General features: G+C 34.4%; 2 protein-coding genes across 2 annotated transcripts in view; one reads left to right on the forward strand and one right to left on the reverse strand.

The window, feature by feature from the left end:
* The window catches only part of LOC142358703 (uncharacterized), a 389,942-nt gene that overhangs the window by 259,471 nt on the left and 111,777 nt on the right, over positions 1 to 18,694 (forward strand). The window contains exon 15 of the mRNA XM_075410229.1: positions 17,794 to 17,874. Coding sequence (XP_075266344.1) covers positions 17,794 to 17,874 — 81 coding nt within the window. The remainder of the gene's footprint in view (positions 1 to 17,793; positions 17,875 to 18,694) is intronic.
* On the reverse strand, positions 5,191 to 17,348 carry LOC142358704 (uncharacterized). Its single transcript, XM_075410230.1, has 3 exons — positions 17,078 to 17,348; positions 15,329 to 15,649; positions 5,191 to 5,955 (listed from the first exon to the last, which is right to left on the reverse strand). The coding sequence occupies exons 1-3, from the start codon at positions 17,169 to 17,171 to the stop codon at positions 5,258 to 5,260; spliced, it is 1,113 nt and encodes a 370-aa protein (XP_075266345.1). The 5' UTR covers positions 17,172 to 17,348; the 3' UTR covers positions 5,191 to 5,257.

Here is an 18,694-nt window from a genome sequence, read left to right on the forward strand (position 1 = left end):
CAGAAAATCTGTTAGGGTTTGATAAAAAGTTACTGGACAATGTTTTTGGTCATGGATTAGTTTTCAACTTTTATTGTCACAAGTTTTAGCAGTTCTTTTATGCAACTTTCCATTTTTTGTCATTTTTTTGGTTTCTCCAGCCTAAATATCCACATAGCGTCCTCTGGGGTTTGAATTTACGTTACTGCATAGCTTCTACATGCAAAAGAATGTTTTTCAAGATTTTATTATCAGCAATTTTCAAGAAATATCCGCATTCTTGCAAGTTTGAATCTTTTTGAATTTTTTATCACCAGGGTCCTAGGGACCTCCTCCAAGGTTTCATGATAAGCTGTCGCATAGATTCTAGAGTTAATCGAATTGTTATCAATATTTTAGTGACTCCAGCCTTAGCAATTTTTTAATTTTTCAAATTTTAGAGAACTTGGTCCAAGTTTGTGGAGCTTTGAGTCAGTGAACCAATTTAATGCTTGAAATAGGGATGCTGGATAGTCTCTTGAGAGGATGAAATGATTTTAAGGATTTTAATATCTTGAATTTTAGCAAGATTTTGTTTGCGATTGAATTTTCTATTGTTTTCAAAATTTTTGAATATCTTTTGTCCTTTTCTGAGTTTAGCAATCATTACTGTGCCAACGAAACTCTTTAATTCTTGGAGATGGGTTACTTGACAGAAGTCCAGAGACAGAAAGTGGGTATGAACATTTTTTACCGCAAAAGTTCTTTAAAACTTTGCAATTTTTTGCAAATTTTTGAAATATCGGTTCTTGTTGATTTATTTAATCACAAGGCTACAAAACCAAGAGTTGAGGAGTCGAATTTAAGCTAAAGCTACTAAACCGTGCCTAGCTACTGACGAAGCCAACCGCTCGCCGGTCGTTTGAGATCAATTCGCCCGACGTTAGTCGGTCATGTTTTTACATTTTTTCCTTGTTTCAAGGTTTTCGGCCTTTTCTCTATTCTTCAATTTTAAAGCTTTTTGGGGAATTTTGTGGTAAAATTGGTTCTTCTAGCAGTTTTGGTTGTCTTTCTTTTTCATTTTTTTTGTCATTTTTGGGTTTTATCAGCCCTAGGTGTCAAAGAGCCTCCTCTAGGGTTGGATTATAGGTTACTGCATAGTTTCTAGTAGTAATGGAATGGTTTCAACCTTTTAACATCACGAAATTTAGCATTTTTTGACAAAACGTGCCATTTTTTCATTGACTTTTGTTGTTCCTTATTCAAGTCTTTTCAGACCAAGATGCCAGAAAACCTCCTTAGGGGTTGATAAGTTGGCGACAAGTTTTTTGGCCATAGGTTAGTTTTCTGCTTTTCAGTATCACAAACTTAGCACTTTTTTTGATGAATTTTTCATTTTTTTCGAGTTTTTTAAGTTTTTGTCAATTTTTAGTTTTTTTCAAGAGCCAAGGAAGCCCATCTAGGGTTTGAGAATAGGTTACTGCATAGTATCTAGATGTAACGGATTGTTTTTCAAGGTTTAAATTTCACGAATTTAATGATTTAAAAAAGGTTTCAATTTTTTCAAGTTTTTTTTAATCTTTTCGGATTTTAATTTTTTTCCTGCACCATGGGCGCTGATACCTCCTCTAAGTTTTGATAATACGCTGCTGCCTAGTTTCTAGATTTAATGGAATGGTTATCATTTTTTTAATGTCTCGAGTTTTAGCGATTTTTTTTTTATAAAACTCAATTTTTTTCATATTTTTGGAAAATTATTAACATGTTCCAAGTTTATCGATCTTTATGAGCCATTGAAACTCTTTAGGACTTAAACAGGGATACTGGATAGTCTCTTGAGACAATGAAATGTTGGGCATTAAGTTCTCTTAGAGCCTTTCAGCCCACTAGTCTCCAAGTATGCTATTCACAGAAACTGTTTTGGAGACTTGTACGTATGGTGTGAAGGGCGGTTCTTAGAAATTGATCCCACACCCCCAACCACCGGGGCTAGCTACTGACGAAGTCAACCGCTTGCCGGTCGTTTGAGAGCAATTCGCCCGACGTTAGTCGGTTATCTTTAATTTTGTACTTCGAGTCGATTCTGGAAATCTTCAGGTAATATTTATATGATCTGTTCACACTTTTTTTAAATGATTTTTGAAGTCAAATTGAAGTGAGTTTTGGCACAACCTATCAATACACGCTGCCTATCCACTCCTCTCGACTCCTCCGTGGGGCTCAACTGCCTTGTATGAGGTTAATTCGCCCAACGTTAATCGGTCTATTTGCGTCTTTTGCGATACTGGTTACCAGTGACTGCTGGATCAATTTTTTTGTTGTTTTTGCTCGGTTTTTCGTTTTTTTTTAAATCAGGGCAATATGATTTTTGCAAGAAAAATTACCTCATTTACGTTTCATTGATCTAGTGATCTGCTTGATGATCCTAGACGTTGTGAATCTCGTACAGATGACTTGGTTCAGTTTAATGACTTTATAGCTGCACATGTCGTATTATTAGGCAAATTGCAACGAACGAAATAAACATCCGCATTGAGCACAGTGGAACATATAAAGCTATTAGTTTCTCTTACTAGGAAGCCAGATCAAGGGCAGCTGTTCAGTTGCGTTAGTTGATTAATTGCTCTTGAACGTAGTTCATAGCAATTATTGTAAACGTGTGTGTCTTTTTTATGCAAAATTTTTGCTTGACAATTTTGACTTTTCGAGTGACTTTTACGCCCTTGACTTTTTGCATTTCGCGTGATCTAAAATTCCCTCTCAATCAGAATTTCAAGAAGCTGAACTCAATTGGCGGCAAATTAATACTAAAAGTCAAATGAAAAATGCGCCGAAACTGGTGTCATTTTTACTTTAAATCTTAATAGTGGTATATTTTAACCTCTAATGTGGTTATTTGAAGCCCACTATAGAACTTCTTAGTCCCATTTAGGCAATTTAATACTAAAAGTCAAATGAAAAATGCGCCGAAACTGGTGTCATTTTTTACTTTAAATCTTAATAGTGGTATATGTTAACCTCTAATGTGGTTATTTGAAGCCCACTATAGAACTTCTTAGTCCCATTTAGGCTCCCTCCCCCCCCCCCCCGACTGAAACAGGCTGCAATTGATTAGAGCTCCCACTAGTCGTTCAAGAGCAATTCTTCCGCCGTTTAGTCGGTTATGTTTGACTGTTTTCTTTAAAAACCTCTCGTGAGTTACAAAACGATGAGAATGGGGAGTAGTGTTATCTTCTTATTGGACCATTTGTTCTCTCATTTTGTTAATGATTATCGAACGGTCGTTTCGGTCACATCGAAATAGGCAGTAAAGAGAAATGAAGTGGTTTGCTGACCAGCAGTTTCAACACAAAACTTTCCAATTAAAATTTAACTAAAAACGAATTTTGATTAATTTTTTGGTATTGAACAGAATTTTTAATAGCCTCCTCAGCTTCTCAGCCGGTTATTCTAGCGCTCCAAATTTTTTTTACAATTCAAAGAATTTGAATTGTATTGTAGCGCTGTCTGTTTTAAGATCTGTTCACGCTTTTTTCGGCTTTTTCACGTCAGTGAGAAGTCAATTTAGAGTGGCGATTTTAGTCACACTGAAATAGTAAATGGAGCTATGTTTTTTTACGACTGGAAGAGGAGTATTGGAGAAGTCCTTTTTTTAAATCAATTTTATTGGAGTGATTTTTGAAGCGGGAAATGAAACGCGTGAAAAAATTTGGAGTGATTTTGGGGCTGAACAAAAGTTGAGAGCGGAGAGAAAAGAGAGTGGTTTTTGTTCATACCGCTGTTTTTGAGAGAGCGAGAAATTGATGTGTGAAAAAATTTTCTCTAAGCGAGCGAAATTTTTTGTTCACGTGCGGCTTTTGAAAGCTGTTTTTTTGCAACTTTTGATGGTTATGAGGTTTGATTATGATATTGTATTATTTTTAGGCTTGTTTTGATAGGAATTGAAGGTTTCAAGTAGTTAATTCTGAGTTTAATGCTAATTTGGAGGTATTTGATCAGTTTTGCGTGATTTTTAGACGAAATTTAATAATTTTTTGCCTTTTTTTGTATTAATGCTTTAAGTGGGATTTGAATGGAAGTTTGTTACTTAGGGAATATTCAGCTAACAATTGACTAAAGTTATATTATTCTAAATCATTTTTTTCTTCTGAAATCTGACAGAAAAATTGAGAAATTTTAAACACTTTTTCTATTTTTTTTTTTGCAATTTTTCTTTTTTCTTAGTCTTAGACAAGTTTCTTAGCCTATTATGACTTGCTCAATATTTTGCAAGCTTTCCATTGCCCTAAATGGAAAGGATATTCACTCGGCTTTATGTTTTCTTGTACTATTAAAAAACGCAAGTTTAAAAAAACTTAAGCTTTTATAATTTTTTGTTCAATTTGTTTTTGAATGCCGTTTCATTTTTTACCTAATTTTTTAATGGCATTTGTGGAGGTTCAGGGCTCACAATAGTGGTCCTAGTTGTGTCGCCAAAAGTATAGTAAATTTGAGTTGAATGTTAATTTGTAGATTTTTGATCAGTTTTGCTGATTTTTAGACGAAATTTAATGATTTTTTGCCTATTTTTTTTGTTTTAATGCTTTAAGTGGGATTTGGATAAAAGCTTGTTACTTAAGGAATTTTCAGATACCATTTGACTAATGTTTTCTTGGTATAACTCATTTTTTTCTGAGGAAAATTGACAGAAAAAAGAGACATTTTAAAGCCATCTTTCTTATTTTTTAAAGGTTTTCTTTTTTTTAATCTTAGACAAGTTTCTCAGCCTTATATGACTTGCCCATTGTTTTGTGAGTTTTTGCACTAATTGCAAAGGAACTTTATTCGGCTTTATGTTTCCTTGTACTATAAAAAAACTCAAGTTAAAAAAACTTAAGTTTTTATAGTTTTTTTGTTCAATTTGTTTTTTGAATGCTGTTTCTATTCTTCCTTAATTTTTTTGGCATTTATGGAGGTTCAGGGTTAAGAATAGTTGTTCAGTTGTTTAGTCATTAGGATGGGCAGTTTTCTCCTTCGAGTCGTTTTCGGAATTCTTCCGGCTATGTTTTTTAATTCGCTTTACCTTTTGATCAATCGCAAGTAGTGATGCCTCAATCGCAAGAATGATTTGAATGAATATCTCTGGTTTACATAACCTGATTTAAGGATTTAGTTTTGTGGTTGTACCAGTTTTTTAAGGTCCTTGATTTTCTGCTCAATTTTGTGCGACGTTTGTGCTTTGTAATTGAAACGCACAATTAAAACTTGATATTATAATAGCATGTCGATAAAAGATAGAATTGAGTTTTTTTAGTTGTCATTACTGTTTTCCAAATAGCGCAGCTCGCGCGCAAAATTCTTCGTGTGTCGTTTGATGATTGATAAGGCAGTCTGTTGAACAATAAACTGCTAGGAGACAGTGACGGCATTTGTAAGCTTCTGATACCTCCATGCTGCAGTTTCTACACACTTCAATATCTTGGTATTCCGGTATTAATCCACACAGAAGCAATTCGTCGTGCTCTGTTAGCTCCGAAGGTCCATACTCTTTTTCAACTTGACAGAACATTTTCATTGGGTGATTTGCCAGAAAGGAGAATCTTTGTGCTTGGAAACTGTGTTCACCGTGTAATGTTGTCCAGATACTGTGACATTTTTGTGCTTGAATTTTGGCTTTGGCTGTTTCAAACGTTTGGCAATAGAGTAGGAACAATGCTCTGCGGCAGTACTCTTCAACGTTAAGGTTAAAATTTGTAAATGGAAGAAGGTTTATCATAGTGAGTAATAATGATTCCTGTTTCTCGTATGGGTGAACTTTGGTGTTCAGTTGGTAGAAGTTTTGGCTAAAATTGGCTTCGTTGTTTGCACAGCTTAACAAACTGTTTTCTATGTCCGATTGGCATCTATTGCAATCGCATGTGAAGTTATAGTAACACTGTAACTCATTCTGTCGATCAAACACGTCGAGAAACCATTGAGTGGGTGAGTTGAGATAGTTGATCGTGAGTTCCTCGTTTCCTGAAAAATGATGCCTTATATGTTATTATTGTGATGACGTGTCCTGACAAGATTGTTAACTTTAACCTGATATTGTTAATTTGACCCCATTCTACTCCTAGCCATATTATTGCTTTGAAGAGATTGAAGCGCCTTTTTTGGACAGTTGGGTGATCTATTTAATGTTTTTCAAAGACAACGATTTATTTCAACTGAGCACAATTTTGAAGAAATAGATGAGAATGTGAAAAATATAGCTGATTGACCTTCCATTCAATCATATTGCTTAGACGACAGGACGGAAAAGAGTTTGGTCGATCTCAATAGGTTGAGACCCGATCTCTGTCCAATTTGTTCTCCGTCCAAATTTCTCCAATTTGTTCCTCTGATTTTGTACATATGATAGAAGTCCTATTATCGGGTCAACCTCAATTGTGGTTGCCAAGAGTAGAGTGATTGAAGTTTGTTTTGAAAACCAATTTCAAAAGTTGGACCGGATGAATACATTAGATTATTTGCCTACTATGAATTCTATTTGTTTTTTTTTGATAATTTTAACGCCGCTTGCAATTGTTTTTCCGTAATTTTTTATTCAGGCGTTTAAATTTTGTTTTGGTATGGCTTCGATGTGTTGAATAGGTTGCAAATTTACCCTTTATGTAACATAAGCTTCTAGTTCCGACCCACTTGAGTGGGAGGAGGAGCTATATACTCAGCTGTTTTCAATTGCTCTTGAACGAAGTTCATAGCAATTATTGTGAACGTGTGTCTTTTCTATGCAAAATTTTTGCTTGACAATTTTGACTTTTCGAGTGAATTTTACGCCCTTGACTTTTTGCGTTTCGCGTGATCTAAAATCCTCTCTCAATCACGATTTCATGCAGCTGAACTCAATTGGCGGAACTTTAATACGATTTCATGCAGCTGAACTCAATTGGCGGAACTTTAATACTAAAAGTCAAATGAAAAGTGCGCCGAAAATGGTGCCATTTTTTACTTTAAATCTTAATAGTGGTATTTATTAACCTCTAATGTGGTTATTTGAAGCCCACTATTCAACTTATTAGTCCCATTTAGGCTCCCTCTCTCCCCTCCCCCAACTGAAGCAGGCTGCAATTCATTAGAGCTCCCACTAGTCGTTCGAGAGAAATTATTCCGACGTTTAGTCGGTTATGTTTTTTTGTTCAGTCAAATTTCGCCGATCGATATATTCATTGTACAGGATTGTGAGTGGCATCATTAAAACGCCTGTTTTATCTATATGTCAGTGCAAAGAAGTTTGTAGAACAAAGCTGCATTCCTTATTTCTCATTTTTCCTCTGCTAGAATAGTCAATCGGATTCATAATCATAACAAATGTAAACCCGTGCCCCATTCAAAAGCCTACTTACTTGACAGGAAACTAAATGCAGCTTATGAGCTTCTTGTTCCGACACACCTTGGTGGGGGAGAATCTATATACTGAAACGAGTTTTTTTGTTCAGTCAAATTTCGCCGATCGATATATTCATTGTACAGGATTGTGAGTGGCATCATTAAAACGCCTGTAAAGCGTAGAGTTTAAAGTCAAAATATTAAGTGAAATTTGCGTTTTCCGAGGAATTACGAAGGTTTAAAGAAATGTGAACGTGAGCCTAATTTCCGTTGTATTGTTCACACTTTTCGTAATTTTTGCTTAAATTTTAATAAATTTTGCTAAAATAGGATAAAATTGTTAACGATAGTTTCACTTATTTCACATTTAAAGATAGAAGAGAGTTGATGAATTGTCTGAACTAACTGTTTAAACAAAATCTTGCGCTAAAATTTTCAAATTTCAACATTTCTTTTTTAATAAAATGGCATCAAATATGCCTATTTCTTCCTATTTGTGCAGTTTGATGGGTGGTGCAGCCGTCAAAACTGCTGAAACAATCTTTCTTTTCTATTCAGATTTGGGTTGAGTTTATTTCTGGTTCCAAATCAAGTTCTCTGGAAATAAAATTTTTACCTAATTCTTGTTTTTGTCAGCATTTATGTTCTTTTTGTTGTCTTAAGGCTGAGTCTAATTAATCAAATGACCAGTTTAGTATCGAATGATTCATTAAAAAAACTATTTAATGATTTCGGTTGACACAATGGTTTTTGGTAATATAAATCATTAAGTACCCAAAATTCATCAGTCAATTTTATAATTACTTTTTGGTCAAATTAGCTATTTCGGGAACATTTGGGTCTTTTTTGTTGTAATGGAGAAGCAGCAAGAGGAGGACCAGTTTTGGCCTAATTGTGAAATTTGAATTATTAAACATCGAATTTTAATGGGACCCTGTAAAGATTTTTTACTGTTTCTTCGATTTTTGATCGATTTTTTTCTAAATGGTTTTCGCAATTCATTCACAGCTCATTCTAGGCCTAGCTTTTTGTTTGAACAAAATTTCCATATCTCGCTAGCAGTTATTTCACATGCGGCATTTTGACATTGAATTTCTGTTTTGTACCTTTTTTTTAGAAATGGTTTTCCCAATTCACCCTTAGTTGGTTATAGGTCTACTTTTTTGTTTAGTCAATGAAAATTCTCTGAATTGTACGTCAGGACTTGTCCTGCTATGTTTTTTGAATTCGCTTTAATTTCTGATCACGTTTTCCGTTTTACATAAGTCACGTTTTTCACGCTTGACTTACCTCACTCACTGTTTCAACTAAATGGCTTTTAAATTCTTTCAACCGTTGAGTTATGCAATGTGGTGAATACTGTCAAAGTTAAAAGAGCAAAATAAAAAAAAACGGGATAAACCGATGAAGCACGGTCATTAATTCATTGAGCATTAGGTTATCAAAGTTCATTAGAGTGTTTGCTTGCTGACATTTGTATTAAGCTTATTAGTTTTCAGTTTAGAAGCTGAATTAAGTATAGCCTAAGAATCTAACTGAAACTACACTTCAAATTAAAGCACTCTTTAACACTGAAAAAAAACTGAAAAAAAATTGGTCAGTTTCTGCTTCTTCTTTTCTTTTTCTGTTTCAATCCCGATGTATATCAAGCACGTCAACGGCGGCTATTTTCTTGCAATCTGCTGGCGATGTTGGTAATATTCGATTAATCCTCCTATTACTGAGCAGTATGTAGTCTGCCTGTCAAAACCAACAAAAATTACACATACCTTTTGATAACATTTCAGTCACTTTTTGGGAAAAATAACGTCATTTAGTCTTTTAATAGCTGCGAAGCTGTAAGCTGAGTGTAGCTATATTGCGGTCCTCTTGGTTTTTTACAATTTGATTTAAGCTGTAAGTTAAATTTAGTAAGCTGAATGCATTGTTTATCATTCGAAGAGTTGGAATTGTAAATGCAAAAGAACTCTTTACTGATTCTAATTTTGTTTCTAGCAGATATCATATTTATTTTTAATAGCCGCACAGCGATAGCTGGGGCTATTATTGGCCTTCTCTAGGTTTTTTACAATTCAAAGAATTTGAATTGTATTGGGGCGCTGTCTTTTTTTAAGATCTGTTCACACATTTTCATGAGTTTTTAAGTCAAATTGGTGTAGTGATTTTGGTCACGCCGAAACAGGAAGTGGAGCGAAAAAGCGAGTGGTTTCGCGGCGTGAAATTTTTTCGCTCTAAATTTAAAGAGTGAGAAAACGGTGTTTGAACAAAAATTCGCTTTCTCGCTAGTGGTTTTTTGTTCACATTCGGCAATTTCACTTTGATTTTTACTGTTTTTTCGATTTTTTTTTTCGATCGGGTTTTTTCTAAATGGTTTTCCCAATCCATTAATAGCTCATTCAAGGCCTAGTTTTTTCTGTGAACAAAATTTCCATATCTCGCTAGCAGTTTTTTCACATGCGGCATTTTGACATTGAATTTCTGTTTTTTACCTGTTTTTTTTAGAAATGGTTTTCCCAATTCACCCTTAGTTCGTTATAGGTATAGTTATATGTTTAGTCATTGAAAATTCTCTGAATTGTACGTCAGGACTTGTCCTGCTATGTTTTTGAATTCGCTTTAATTTCTGATCACGTTTTTTGTTTTACATAAGTCACGTTTTTCACGCTTGACTTACCTCACTCACTGTTTCAACTAAATGGCTTTTAAATTCTTTTGCGCATTGAGTTATGCAACGTGGTGAATACTGTCAAAGTTAAAAGAGCGGAATAAAAAAAACCGGATAAACCGATGAAGCACGGTCATTAAGACATTGAGCATTAGGTTATCAAAGTTCATTAGAGTGTTTGCTTGCTGACATTTGTATTAAGCTTATTAGTTTTCAGTTTAGAAGCTGAATTAAGTATAGCCTAAGAATCTAACTGAAACTACACTTCAAATTAAAGCACTCTTTAACACTGAAAAAAAAGTGAAAAAAAATTGGTCAGTTTCTGCTTCTTCTTTTCTTTTTCTGTTTCAATCCCCATGTATATCAAGCACGTCAACGGCGGCTATTTTCCTGCAATCTGCTGGCGATGTTTGTAATATTCCTTTAATCCTCCTATTACTGAGCAGTATGTAGTCTGCCTGTCAAAACCAACAAAAATTACACGTACCTTTTGATAACATTTCAGTCACTTTTTGGGAAAAATACCGTCATTTAGTCTTTTTATAGATGCGAAGCTGTAAGCTGAGCGTAGCTATATTGCGGTCCTCTTGGTTTTTTACAATTTGATTTAAGCTGTAGGTTAAATTTAGTAAGCTGTATGCATTGTTTATCATTCGAAGAGTTGGAATTGTAAATGCAAAAGAACTCTTTACTGATTCTAATTTTGTTTCTAGCAGATATCGTATATATTTTTAATAGCCGCACAGCGATAGCTGGGGCTATTTTTGGCCTTTTCTTGGTTTTTTACAATTCAAAGAATTTGAATTGTATTGGGGCGCTGTCTTTTTTTTAAGATCTGTTCACACATTTTCATGATTTTTGAAGTCAAATTGGAGTAGTGATTTTGGTCACGCCGAAACAGGAAATGGAGCGAAAAAGCGGGTGGTTTTGCGGCGTAAAATTTTTTCGCTCTAATTTTAAAGTAGAGTGAGAATACGGTGTTTGAACAAGAATTCTCTTTATCGGTAGTGGTTTTTTGTTCACATGCGGCAATTTCACTTTGATTTTTACTGTTTTTTTCGATTTTTTGGATCGGATTTTTTTTCTAAATGATTTTTTCCAATCTAATCATAGTCCGTTCTAGGTCTAGTTTTCTGTTTAGTCAATGAAAAATCTTTGAATTGTACGTCAGGACTTGTCCTGCTATGTTTTTTGTTTCGTCGTCTGACGCTCTTTTTTTTCGTTTTACGTTTGTTCACACCTCAAAGCTGAAAAGCTGAAAAGTCAAATTTTCTGAATGACTTCTTCCTCTCACTAACTGTTTTTGCGCGCGTGACGTCATTTCTCTCTCTCGCTCTCTCTAGCGAAAGTTTTTTTTTGCGTGATTAGATTTTGATCATAAGTGACTTACCTCACTCAATAAAAGTGACTTTTGCACTTTAAAATTTAAGTTTATTTTGAATTAGTTTAAGGTCAAAGAAACTTATGTGTAATAAGGGTCCCTAATGGAAAGGCTTCTGCGCAATGAATTTTAACAAGCTTTATAAATTTATCGTTCATTTTTTTGTATAGCTTTTTGAGCGGCGTCGATAACTTTTTCAACTTATATCTGTATCTGTTTCTATCTCTATAATATGGCACGCAAGTCTATTCTTTCGCAGCTATTCCGGCAATCTGCCGGCTATGTTTTATTTTTCATGCTCGTTTGAATCCCAATTGACATCATGGGAGTCAATCGAGGCTTGTTTACTCAATCTGCAGGTTTCGTCTCTGGTGAAGTGGGAGATTGTGCATACCAGTTTATGTTCTCTGGATAATTTTATCTCATAGAATACGACAAAATGTTCAATGACATTGACCAGATATGTTATGTACTAGAATTGTTTCCAAATTTTCATTGACATTATCATTCTGGAGTTTCTCAGAATCTATAATTTGATGAAACTTTCTTTTATATTTTGAATTCTTTACAGTGCGATGATCCTTATTTCTGTTCCTTCCACTTGAATAGGCGACGGCATTGCAAATCTGTTTTGCACTTCTATTTTTTGCATCAAATAAAAATTATAGCTGGAAGATGTTAATTTTTGGTGTTCTAGCAGAAAATGTATCCTACCAGCAATGGGTTAAGAAGAACTTTTCAGTGGGACTTGTATTTTAATTTTGAATAATTGTTCCGTCACACTTTTGTGGGGGAGGAACTGTATGCTCAAACTCAAACGGGTTTTTTTAATTGCTCTTGAACGAAATTCATAGCAATTATTGTAAACGTGTTGGTGTTTTCTTATGCAAATTTTTCGCTTGATCATTTTTTTGCCTTTTCTTCTAGAACATTCTTCTGAAGTGACTGAAGTGACTTCTGAAGTGACTTTTTTACGCTTGCCTTCTCCATTTTTGAGTGATCTCTAGTGCTCTCACTGCAAAGTAAAGCTTGTTAATATAAAGTGGGTTGCAGCATAGCTAAAATAAGGTCCTGGTAGCCGAGTGGTATGTGCATGTGGGTAAAGATCTGGAGGGCAATGGCTCGAATCCCTGTGGGGTCAAATGTTTTTCGACCCGCCTGTCGTTCGAGAGCAATTCTTCCGACATTAGTCGGTTTATGTTTTTGTTCAGTTAATTTAGCGATCGATATATTCATCGTAGAGGGTTGTGAGTGGTATCATTAGAAAGCCCGTCCGGTGTACAATTTCTAACTAAAAAGATTTTTAGTTTTTTTCACAGAGTTATGGAGGTTTAAAGTTTTGTGTGAACATTTAATTGATTTCCGTTCTTTTCTTCACGTTTTCCGTCTTTTTATGCATTTTTTAAAACCAATTTTGCTTTAAAAATATTTAAAAATTATTACGGATAATGTTGTTGGTTTTGCCTCTAAAAAGAAGTGTTGTTGAACTGTTGATCTAATTTTTCGACTAAATTTTTTTTTCGGCTATTTTTTCAAATTTGGGCCCTTTTATCATAAATGGAACGAAATAGGCTTCTTTAGTCCACTTTGTTTAAACTTACCGGATTTACACAAATAAAGCTTGCTGACATAATCTTAGTTAACTCCAAAACAAGCTAGTTTTAGTTATGGATGTTTTGAAAGTGTTCTTGAATTAAACGTTTGCCGGTTTTTTGCTAATTCCATATTTATGCAAAATGCATTATTTATTTTTGATATAGACTTTTCTGTCAAGTTATCCATATCCATAATATTTGGAACATTAAAGTGCTCCCAACAGACGAGCTGTTTTTGGTCTAATCGTTGTTTCTTAAAATCTAGAAAAATTCGTACTAATGACAGGTCCAATTGGTTTCACAGGGATCTTCAGGGAATCCTATTTGTTTTTAGGCAAAAGCTTACTGTATTTTTAACTTTGAATTATTTTACATTTTTTACATTATTTTACATATAATACATATTTTTTAAGAAAACAATAGATTATCGAATCGGTTTACGAGACCTCCTTCTCTATGTTGGTCAACTTGTAGCTTAAGATGAGCAACGACAGGTCGCATCGGGTTCCCTTTTGATTAAAAATTAAGAGTTATTACGTTTTGAGTAATTGTTATTTTGCTTTGCTAGAAATTTTCACAGATTTTTGATTTTCGGACATTTTCATATTGCTCTTTTTATTCTCTTGTTACATTAGTGACAGGTCAGTTATTTTAATATTGACATATAACAGGAAAGCACAATTAAACACATCAGGTTTTCACTGAATATGTTATGGTTTTCATCAGGTTTTCAGTGAATAGGTTATGGTTTTACGTGCTGCGACACCGTCTTTTAGCAGAATTTAATGGAATTTTCTTGTCGTTACTTCTCGTTGTTTTTGTAGTCGTTTGACAGTTTTGGGATAATTGGAGGTCTTAGCGTCTTCCGGATAAACTAAAAAAGCTATGAAAAGCATCAGTTGACAACTGATGCTTTTCATGACTTTGGAATCAAATGGTTTAAAAACGTATATAGACTACTCTAATGTCACCTACTCTGAATAGGTATTGCATATAAAGTTATTGGTGCTGGAGAAATGCACAATTGGACATATCGAATGTTCTTTGTGCATCTTTTTTTATTTTAACGGCCTTGATACCGGTTTCTCGCAAAAGATTAAATTGTTTTTTGTCTGACTTTTTTGTCGTTCTTTTTGTAGTCGAACGAAAAATACTGCATTATTAGGTTGTTAGCGGCTCACTATGGAAGAACAATGGAAACTGTTTACTGATTTCAGTTGATAGCTGAAATGTTTCAAAATATATATAAAGATGTACATTTTAAATTTGCATTTTAGTATTTTTCTTCTACTTGTTGCCAAGTATCGTTAAGTACAGGGCGCATATCAATATATTGGTGTTGGAGAAAAGCACAATTGAACATATCTAAGGTTTTTAGTGGAATGTTTATTGTTTTCTGTTTTTCGCAAATTTTGGTTTAATCTTTGATTTTTTATCTTTATCGTTCTTTTTGAGGTAAGAGATATTCTGATTAATGTTAGATCTCAATGATTTTCACTTTGAGTAGAAAACCCTATTTATGGATTTCAGTTGCTATTTATTTAATGTTTTTATTTAATTTACATATTTTGAAAAAAATTTTAACTTTTCTATTTTTGTTCTTTTTTAATACCTGTTTTGTAGTCTGATTTTTCAGAGGTCACATATCTCATTTTCTCGAAGGAAGGCTAATTTGGTTTCATAATAATTCTTACGGATGAGATTATAACGGCTTCGACGCCGTTTTGTTGCAAAATTTAAAACTTATTCTTTTTCGTCTGAATTTGTCGTTTATCTTTGTAGACGTACGACAGATTCTTGCTAATAACAGGTCTCATATTGAGGTATAATTGAATATAAACCTATTTAAAGATTTTAGTTGATATTTAATGACTTTCCTTGTTCGAAATTATTTGTTTTCAAGGAAACTAACGTATTTTTCTTAACTTTGTTGTTCTTGTTTTTTTTTCTACTTGTTACCGAGTCTCAAGGACGGGTCCCTTGTCGTTTTTGTTTTTTTTCTACTTGTTACCGAGTCTCAAGGACGGGTGCCAAGTTTTGTCGATTGAGGTAAAAACTAATCTGTTTAGTCTAGCTTTTATTTGACACTTTTTTGAATTTGTTATGTAGTTTTTTCCAAAAGCAGTTTGTCTTGTCTCGTTGTTTTAAAAATGGCAGACCCCATTGACCGACTAATGTGGCATTTTTTGCTTTACTGAGTGATCTGGGTTGGCAATTTTTTATTTCATACACCAATTATTTTTGATCAATATGTGAGATTTTTTGAAATTTTCTATCTTTTCCTTATTTGGTAGACAATTAAGCCCCACTTGTTTGCTCTCAAGTTTAGAAATGGAGCCTTACTCTTAAGGGTGACTTTTCTTTTCATAATGATCTCACCTGAGATATCAATCGTCGTTCTCACAATTTTGGTCTCGTGGTCTCTGCTGAAGACGTGTGTACAGTTAGCCTGGCATGAGTGATTAAGTCGAGAGAATTGTGCGCACAGAAAGTATGTGTCTAGATATTCAATATAGGAACAGTTGGTTTGAAATATTCCTAGAAGCTGTGATTGCGAGCTTGTGGATTTGCAGTTTGAAAGCCTCATTACTGCATCTTTATCTGCTTCACATAGGCGTCGAAATTGTTTGTCCAGTTGTCCATTTAAGTCATTGTAGGACGTGCATTTTAAACAGGCTTTGCTTGTCAGCACAGTTGTACCTAAACATCACTTAACAAAGTAATGGTTCTCGGCAAAAGTTGCCTTTTTGATGGGTTCGAAACAAGCTGATGACAACAAGATACTGTGGAGCTGATTATGAGCTATTGATCGTTCCAAAATAGAGGATTTTAGATCGTAAAATTATGAGTGCTGTTGTTTTTCGTAGCTTTTTTCTATGGTCCAATTTGAAGTTAGGTTTTTTAATAGCCGCAAAGCGATAGCTGAGGCTATTATTGGCCTTCTCTTGGTTTTTTACAATTCAAAGAATTTGAATTGTATTGGGGCGCTGTCTGTTTTTTTTAAGATCTGTTCACACATTTTCATGAGTTTTTAAGTCAAATTGGAGTAGTGATTTTGGTCACGCCGAAACAGGAAGTGGAGCGAAAAAGCGAGTGGTTTCGCGGCGTGAAATTTTTTCGCTCTAAATTTAAAGTAGAGTGAGAAAACGGTGTTTGAACAAAAATTCGCTTTCTCGCTAGTGGTTTTTTCACATGCGGAAATTTCACTTTGATTTTTCACTATTTTTTCGATTGTTGTGTCGGATTTTTTTTCTTAATGGTTTTCCGAATCCATTCAGAGTTCATTCTAGGCCTTGTTTTTTGTTTGAAACAAATTTCCATATCTCGCTAGCGGTTTTTTGTTCAGATGCGGCATTTGGACGTTGATTTTCTGTTTTTTTCTTATTTTTTTGATCTGATTTTTTAAAATTGTTTTTCCAATTCACTCATAGTCCATTCTAGGTCCAGTTTTTCTGTTTAGTCAATGAAAGTTCTTTGAATTGTACATCAGGACTTGTCCTGCTATGTTTTATTTATTTCGTCGTCACGATTTTTGTTACTACCATATGACGTCACAACAACTTCAAATCTGCTTTCTGTTCATTCGTTTATGCAATTTCAACTGAATTGCGTGCGTGACTTCATTTTTCACTCTTAGTGGAGGCAGTATTTTTTTTGTTCACTCGCGTGATTATTTTTTTGGTCACACGTGACTTTACCTAACTCTTAAAAATGATTTCCACACGCTTTAATTCAAAGAGATAAGGTCAAATGAGTGCTTGTCACTCTAATTGAAGGTTATTTAAGAGCAGCTAATAGAAACAGCAGTAATGTATACAGATTCTCAATCAAAATTTAACATCACAGCCCCTAATGAAAAGAATATGTTTCTTTTTTGGTCTGTCTTTTTGTACCTTTTTTTGAGACTACAGATCTATGAAGCTATTGCGGCTATTTTTTGGCATTTTGCCAGCTATGTTTCATGTATTTCGCTCAATAGACCTTTTATTGATTCATTCGTACTTTTTCCTATAATTTAATTTAAGCGGTAACGATATTTGTAGAAGTCTTTACATAAAAAGGGTATTGTAAAATTAGTCGAAAAGTATATTTTATTCTGAAAAGTAAATGAACGTAAACCTTTTTTACCTGCTTTGATGTCCTGTAGTGCAAAAACGCCCATTCCTTTTCCAAGGCCAGCGCTTCGTATTTCGTACAGACTATCGTCTCCCACCAGATCCATTGCAAAAGTAATTTCTCTGTTAATCTGCTCTCCCTATAGCCCTATTTTGTCCTAGTTTGCGGAACCATTGCCGGCAAAAACTAAATATAACTCAGGTAGATTTCATTGTGCCTTACAGGTTATTAAGAGAAAAGTTTCGCCTCGGTGCTAAAAGTTGTAGACTGCTTAATGTTTGAAGTAGCGATAAAACAGTTGCAGATAAAATTGTGTTCAGTACCGTATTGGATTGGGGAAACGGCTCTCACTGCTGCTGTTTGAAAGTATAGTATAGTCAAATTTACGGCAAGTGTGCTAGGAAAGTGCGCATATTTAGTGAATTGTCTCTACAAAATAAAGTTAACCGTATGAGCGCATAACTGTATAAAGAATAGAGACCAGAGAATGACAAAGCTCGAATGTATTTTCCATGGAGAGATTTTTCATGCTTAGAAACGAGATTATTTTTCTGCCAGAAAAGGATCACGCTGTGTTGCTCGGTTTGATTTTAGATTGTTTAAGTAATCATTGCTCAGATTTGATAATAAACCTGTAAAATTATTGAGACAATTTTCATCAATTGTTTTTTTTTTGGTGTTACAATTTCTTATAAACGTGTGTGCTTTTTAATGGATGCATGTTTTAGAAGTCGGTGATAAATCTACATGGGACTCGCTTGACCCCCGAGCTGCTGCAACGGCTTTACTTGGATCAAAATCCAATTTGGGTAAGTTTTGAAATTGAAAATATTTACAATAATTTTGTCAATAATTTGTTCAGTTTGGGAAATATAGTTTTGTTTAATAGTCTCTCAACGGCTATTATTTAGGCGCTCTCCTTTTTACAATTCAAAGAATTTGAATTGTATTGGGGCGCTGTCTTTTCTACGGCTCGAAGAAGATTATTGGAGCAGTCCTTTTATCAATTTTATTGGAGTGAATTTTCAAGCGTGAAATGAAACACGTGAAAAAATTTGGAGTGATTTTGTTGCTGAATAAAAAGAAGAGTGGAGCGAAAAGAGAGTGGTTTTTTGTTCATATCGCTGTTTTCTAGAGAGTGAGAAATTAAGGTGTAAAAAAATCTCTGTAAGCGAGCGAAATTTTTTGTTTACATGCGGCATTTTAAAGCAGTTTTTTTTTTTCATTAAGAGCTTTGGTTATGATTTTGTTAGACTGGTTTTGGTAGTGGTTTGAAGGGTTCTGGAAATTCATTTTTATTTTATGCTAATTTGGAGGTTTTTGCTGATGAATTTCCTGATGTTTTTAATTGCTCTCAAACGAAGTTTGTAGCAATTATATTAGTCCTGTCGGTCTTTTTTTTAATGCGATTTTTCGCTTGACCGATATTTTGTCTGACGCTTTTGACTTTTCGTCCTCAAAAACGGGATAAACAGGTAGCGCCCAGCGGGCATTAAGTGCTCTTATGCTCTTAGAGCTTTTCAGCTCTGTTTCAGGTCAGACTGTTTCGGAGACTTATACTTATACTTATGGTGTGAAGGGCGGTTCTTAGAGGTTGAAGACACCCCCACTGTTGCCCCCCCTTTTGAC

The sequence above is a fragment of the Convolutriloba macropyga genome, chromosome 2 (genome assembly GCF_964194025.1).
Source record: "Convolutriloba macropyga chromosome 2, txConMacr16.3, whole genome shotgun sequence".
NCBI classification, from domain to species: domain Eukaryota; kingdom Metazoa; phylum Xenacoelomorpha; order Acoela; family Convolutidae; genus Convolutriloba; species Convolutriloba macropyga.